We start from the raw sequence: 7,387 nt of genomic DNA on the forward strand, positions 1-7,387 counted from the left end.
ATATATATATAAATTTGAACAATGTTTTTTTGTTTGAAACGGTGTTGAGGAGACCAACTTTGAGTACGTTTTCAATTGTAAGTTTTGCTTTGTTCGTAACAGTTAAACTTTGTCTTGTAAGAGGAAAATAAATTAAATGAAATTTAAAAACAAATGATCAATTAATTGATATTCATGTTTGTGAATATATAAATTATCAATTGACTGATAATAATTACAGAACAAGCGATTTAATACTTGATCGATTGATATCTAATACTAATCAGTTGATGAAAAATGATCATGTCATCATACACTTTCTATACAACTGTCTTTAAGGACGCCTCTTTTTGTCAACAGTTTATCTAGCTCATCCTCTAGTTGTTTATTTGTTCCACGCAGACCGTCAACGACTCTGCCCGCCCAGAGGAAATAATCGTCGACCCGTTCTCGAGTCCAGCCTTTTGGGGTTGACCTCTCCAGATCGCGTAGATTATAGAGTTTATCGGCTAGTTTCACTAGCTTCGCTTTCATGCTCTTCTTTGGAGCATTTTCAATTTGTAATCTTTTGCGCTCCATTTTCGGAAGTGACTTATCATCTGTTACCTCGGCAACGATCGACTTGACTTCTGTACCGAAGGCAGCTTCAATTTCTTCAAATGTTGTATCCGTATCTTCAACTGTATCATGAAGAAAAGCAGCCTATCAAAAAAAAAAAAAAAAAAGAGTACGGTAGTATATCACCGCGTAGCCTATAACGGATAAAATCTAGAATGTTATTATAAATCTTTTTTTTGAAAAATTAATATATATTATAAAAAATTTCTTTAAAAATTTGTATGTTAAATGTGGTTCCCTACACACTGTCGTACTGTATCATGCCGAACATTTATGTCTCAAACTCAAGAGGGCGCTATGTAAAATTCGAAAACTCTCAAAAAATAAAGTACAATACAGTAATGTAATCAATAACAGTTCAGTCTATTATTGATAGAAACTAAATCCTTGCTAAATCCTAGAAGATTCACGATTCTTCACTTATTTTATCATCTTCATTGTACTGTGAATGCACAAAAAAACAAAACGGTGCAGTAAAGAGATTCGCAGATCATAACAAATTTATCAGTGGAAAGTGGAGAATCTAAAAATGCAATCAATAAAGCTTACAATGTACATAAGCCAATATAATAGAACCGTTGTCTGTGTTTTAATTGAATATTATATACAGTTTTCAAGATTTTATAACATAAAGTATTACGGTACTTAAATTGGTTGGTAAAGTAATCAATTTAAAGACGCACTGTCTCTTTTGAGATTATGAACTTAAATAATAAATATTTATTTGAATTGCTTATAAGCAGTGTATTCCAGAATGCTGTGAACTTTCAATCTGAATTTAGAAATAAAAATTGTCAACAAAGTCATCAAAAGACTTGTCAACAGACGCATAAAACATCGCACTTAATGTTTTCGCGCGTAAACTGCATTGGTTGGTAATCAATTAGAGATTTTCGTTTGTAAAAGCGTCAATAAATCAGCAAAAACATAATTGTTTCGTTTAGAATCTCGTTGGAAATTTAATAACACATTTGCATCCTTTAAATGAGACATCCAATATTTTTGCTGAATTTTAAAAGGTTTTACAGATTTTAACCCACGCAGTATACGTTACTTAAATTGGATGGTAATAAATTTAAGATTTTTTGTAAAAATATGAATAACAAATATACATTAAAAAAATTTCAAAACAAAATGTAATGACAAGAAAGATCGACGTTTCGGTCCATCATGGAACCATTCTCAAGATCAAGTAAATTGAAAAAACTAAAAACAAAAATAAAAACAAAAATCTTTCTTGTTTCAATTTACTTGATCTTGAGAATCGTTCCATGATGGACCCGAAACGTCGATCTTTCTTGTCATTAAATTTTATTTTGCAAGTATATATTAAGCGTCTATTAAAAAAATTATTTAAAAAATCCCCATTCATCATTTATACGAGTTACATAACACATTGTAAAAACATAATACTAGAACATTAATTGATGAAGTTTAAAACTACATGCTAATATGATAAATGCGAAGCACTCACAGACAACATTTGATGTAATCTATTACATGGGATTTTGCGGGCAGAGGAGGACAGCTTCATCAGGCGTGTATTTTAGATATATATACTGTCGAACTATACACTGTCAGAACCATACATGAGGTGAAGATGCTAACACAAATTAACAACAGCATACATGAACAATTATGAACATGATTACCATCGCATAAAAAAAAGCGTTAATAAAAACATTATACACAGATGCATAAATCAAATAAATACAGTTTTCAAATATACATGGTGTTTATAAATCGTATCAAACATAGGCCTAGTTCATAAACGAAATTTCCATATTATAGTTGTATGAAAAAAAGCTTTCTGGTGGGAATCGATCCCGCAATCTCTCCTATCTCGGCAAGCATTATACCATGGACCTATTGAAAGTCTTATTAATAGGTCCATGACCATACCGTTTAGACCACAGAGGCCCACACGATACGGTACCATATGGATGATCAAAGGGAAAGAGACTAGTGGTATTTGATCCGTAATGTGTTAATGAGTGGAATGGCAGACCGCTTTACTAAGCATCCAGAGGTGACGGAACTAGGGGGTGCTGTGTTATGGAGAGTAATGTGACCGGAAATGCTCTGCAGTCAGTTGGTTGTTACCATGCGCCAGTGATGTTGGAGTATATAGTACAGCAATATGAAACTATTAGGCCTAATGAATGAATAGAGTTCAGAGTTTGTCGGGTAGTGAAATGATTATAGCATCTAGATCAATCCGTATCCAACATAACAACCCGGTTTGTCAATTGCCTCCCAAATTAGTCACAATTACAGCAAAGACGATAGGGTGTCTATAAAACAATGACCGAAGATTGAAGACCCAAAAACGAAGACCCCTATTTTTTTCTCTTTCATTTTGATGATAATACGCCAGGCTGTCACAAAATCAAAATTACGAAATTTTTTGGGCGTCTGTTTGTGAAATTTTCAAGGGTCTTCGTTTTATAGACACCCTATATGGGTGTCTACAAAACGAAGACCAAAGACCAGAAAACGAAGACCTCCAATTATTTCTCAATTATCTTATTGAAAGTATGAGAAGGTGTAAATTGTCGGAAAAGGAGTAGGACTAGGCTATAGACAAATGTAAGAAGATGAAAGTTGGAAATATAGGCCTACTGTCTGTCCAGGGAGCTCCCATCTGTCCAAGATAAATATCCTCACTTTGATATTGACTAAAGGAGAATGTGATTCCACTCCACACCTCAAATCATGCCAACATCCACAGTGAGAGTAACAGGATTGATTGGATTATTGAGGGGGCGTTTATTCAAATTAGAATGGGGTGCTTATTCAAACGGGGCGCTTAAGGAAATTTTCACGCTTATTTTCGCGCTTATTCGAGAAGGGCGCTTATTCAAACGGGGCGCTTATTCGCGCGAGTACGGTATTCTCCTAAAAGGACAGCTGCAGATAGGCCTATATTTCAACCAGGGAGATGTACAGGCTACCACCAGTTTAGCCGACTGAGCCATGCTGCTCAGTAATAAAAACACACATTCATAAAAACACACATGTATGCTGTAATTGTTATGAATAATTGCTACACTTAAAAAAAATGTCAGATCTAGAATATACACCCCCTCATTATATTAACAGGCATTAGTACTTGCATATAATTAGATTTATAAACAGACAAAAAAACTAAACGTCATATTCAAATAAATACCTTCCTTGAATAAACGCCTTTTCAAAAAACCCTGGAGAAAAATAAACCAATATGATGGCATTTGATTGAAAAGAAAAAAAAATGTTCATACAGATATTGGCACTATCACTACAGCTGTACATTAAAACATAAAATAAGCATGGTTAACAAAGCCTACTATTTAAAATTTAAAAAAAAAATGAAATAAAAACTATTTAAAATGAAACACAGAAAAATACATGATGTTATACACAGCATGCCGAATTAATAACTAATATGACGTCACCAAAATCTTGGATTTACAACAAAATAAGAAACCTACAACTCGTAAACAAATCTTTTATGAGTTTAGGAACACTTACAAGTTTATGCTGCGTTCATTAGAACCTGTGAAGTCGGTGTTTCCCAGTTCACAACTTGTGAAACGCGTTCATCTGGTCGGTGAACTTGTAAACACAAGTTGTGAACTCGAGTAAAATTTTCTTCCTAGATTTGCACAAGTAGTGTGAAAAATGGCGGATGTAACACAAACGAGCAGATGTATTTATTGCAATTTGTTTAAGTAATATGATTTCAGATTAAAAAAAAAAGTGTTTCTTGTATGTTATATTTGCAACCTCATTATTTTCTCTGTATAATTCGTTCTGAATGCACTTTACGGAGTCCTAATTCAAGCTTTTTTTTTTACATAGGCTTAGCATAGGCCAAGGAGCACATCCGTGTGAGGGCGCTTGTCAAAATCCCGAATAGGCACCGAAAAAATAATTTCATTTTAGCTTTCGTCAAATGAATGCACTCTTCTCGTGTTCTCGCATCTTTCAAGTTGTGAAATCAGTTTTCACAAGTTCTAATGAACGCAGCATAACTTACAGGAAACTCACAATCACACGAGTATCGGCTTTGCGACCGGTAGTGAAATCTCGAAACGTTAGAGGTAGAGGAAGAGTAAACGAAAACTACACCTCCAAGAAAGGAGGTGACAACATTAGGATGTTAGTGAAGTACGACACGTTAAAATACAACAAATTAGGGACACATTTAAATCCTTCGAAGGATTGTGCATTCTGTAGTGAAATCTATTATCCGGATCCGTGCAAGTACCTTTAAGACCATCGACGCATGGTTATGGGTCCTATGGCACAACTCTAATTTAACTTGCTACAATTGACCATTTTGTTAGGATTTCTGAAATGGCTTCAATGTGGCTAGAAAATTAACTTAAGACAAGATACAGACAAGCATGCTCATGCGTTGGGCATGCACTACCAGTGTAATAGTTATCTTTCTTATCTTAACATCGTCTTGTAATTTTACTGTCATCGATGTCGCGAGGCGCACAAAAAAGATGAGAGATATTGAAATGTTTGCAATGTTAATTAAAGATCGTTTGTAATAATTATATTGTTTAATGTTTAAGGCAAATGATATGTTTAATTTTTTTATTTGCCAAACTTTTATATTATGTATTAATTTTAAAAAGAATAACGGATAGTCAAATTGATAATGTATAATTTTATTTCAAGTTGAATGTTAATTAGAGATCGTTTGTATTAATTATATTGTGTTTAATGTTTAGGTCTAATGATATGTTTAATTTCATATTTGCCAAACTTATATATTTTGTATTAATTTAAAAAAAAGAATAAAGAAGTCAATTAATAATGTAGGTCTATACTTTTATTTTAAGTTGGAGGTTAATTAAAGATCGTTTGAAAAATATATACAATATATTGTGCTTGATATGTAAGTATAATGATATGTTTAATCTACTTATTTAATTGTATATTTTATATTATGTTTGCTATCGATGCCGCGAGACGCAACAGAAAGAAATTTGTAGAAGCATTTGTAATTTGATATTTACGTGTAAATGTTAATTAAAGATCGTTTGTAATAATTATATCATGTTTAATGTTTAAGTCTAATGATATGTTTAATTTACTTAATAGTCAAAATTGTATATTTTGTATTAATTTATAAAATGAGTAAAGCAGATTAAAATTAAAAGATCTTTATAGACATAATATTATGATGTCGTTTTAAGATTGTAACTTCGTTGTCATGTAATTTTAACTCATTTTAACTATAATGAGACACAGAAACTGTTAGATTTATTATTAATACTGTACAAAAATGCTCCAAATCTCTTTTATGAGTTTTTGAAGCCCTGAAAAGGGCTGTTAGGTTTGATACGATTGCCGGGTTAACACTGCGATATTAACATCCAGTCGAATCCCCTCTTTTTCTGATAACGGCCGGAATTACCATGCACTGGTGTTTAATGTAGTTTCGGCATAATTCTGGACTCATCTGTTGCGTCCAAAACGACTTAATGCCTTCGATCAGCTGATCTCTGGTGTGGGGCTTGCAGACTTTCCTTACGTAGTCCTTCATTTGATGAAAAGCCATCTCTAAAGGATTTAAGTCTGGGCTCTCGGCAGGGGTTTTCCACCAATAAATGTCGTTGTCCAACATGAATTGTTTGGTGGCAGTTGCGGTGTGATTTGGATTGCTATCCTGCATAAATCTAAAACCATCAGGGTAATGTCTTCGTGTAAATGGAATAAGAGCATTCTTTAAAATTGAGTTGATGTAGAACTGAGGGCTCATTATCCCCTCGTAGATTACAATGGGCATGGCACCCTTTCTCGTTATCCCCGACCAAACATGCACTTTCAGTGGGTGTTTTGCTTTCGCTGTTAGATGTTTCGGCTCACCTAATGTCCGGAATGATGCTCTGTCGTGATGGCTCAACTCAACTGTACATTCACCTGTGAAAATAACATCTCGGAACGATTCTCTATTGCGACAGCAATTCAATGCGTAATCAAAACGATCCACCTTATTTGCCCCACTAATCAACTGACAATAGCGCGTCCCCTCACAAGCCCATCGCAATTTTTGTCTTGCTTTCTTGATCGTAGAAATAGGCAACATGACGCCAGTCTTGTCCAGAAGAACATCTTGTAGTTGTCTTGCCGTCGTTTCGACATTTTCATTCATAGCTTGGTCAATGATTTTCAAGTGTTCTTTGGTAACTTTGCTGGGACGTCCAGATCGCGCACGATCCGCAATGCTTTTAGATTCATTAAATCGTTTCAAAATTCTGGATACTGTCGACTTGTGAATGCGATAGCCTTCGGCGTGAAGAATACTTAAAATCTTCGCTGAACTATACCCCATATGGTAGTAGCGGACAATTCTTGATCTTACATTTACCGGTGTTTTAGACATGCTGTATTACGATGTGAATCAAACGAACGTTAATGATAAATAACACGATGTTTCACTATAACGTTCATTTATTTCTAAGAGTCACACCCAGCCCAATTGAATAGAAATAAACGAACAAACTCTGTGTGACGCAAGCCACCCAACAATGGGCTATACCAATGTAAGGTGGGGGTGATGATGATTAGGCTGCTAAGAGCTCTTTTGTATCAGACCACAGTAGGCCTACTACACTGTAATTTAATTGTGTATTATTAATTGGAAATTTGGAATAGCCTTGATGGTTTCTAGAAATATGATTTCTTTTTAATAAAGACGTTGTAGAATTAGTAAGTAAACTAATTTAAAAACAAAAAAAAATTCTATTCATTCTTTTACAGTATTATTTCACTTTACAAAAACACATTT

At 34.0% G+C, this 7,387-nt stretch overlaps 1 protein-coding gene across 1 annotated transcript in view; it reads right to left on the reverse strand.

Moving 5' to 3' along the window:
* Positions 1 to 7,387, reverse strand: part of LOC117109273 (guanosine-3',5'-bis(diphosphate) 3'-pyrophosphohydrolase MESH1-like) — a 14,957-nt gene that overhangs the window by 1,768 nt on the left and 5,802 nt on the right. The window contains exon 3 of the mRNA XM_033251546.1: positions 295 to 681. Coding sequence (XP_033107437.1) covers positions 295 to 681 — 387 coding nt within the window. The remainder of the gene's footprint in view (positions 1 to 294; positions 682 to 7,387) is intronic.

Source organism: Anneissia japonica, unplaced genomic scaffold, assembly GCF_011630105.1.
Source record: "Anneissia japonica isolate Jap-2015-1 unplaced genomic scaffold, ASM1163010v1 scaffold288033_len957474_cov176, whole genome shotgun sequence".
In the NCBI taxonomy this organism is placed as follows: domain Eukaryota; kingdom Metazoa; phylum Echinodermata; class Crinoidea; order Comatulida; family Comatulidae; genus Anneissia; species Anneissia japonica.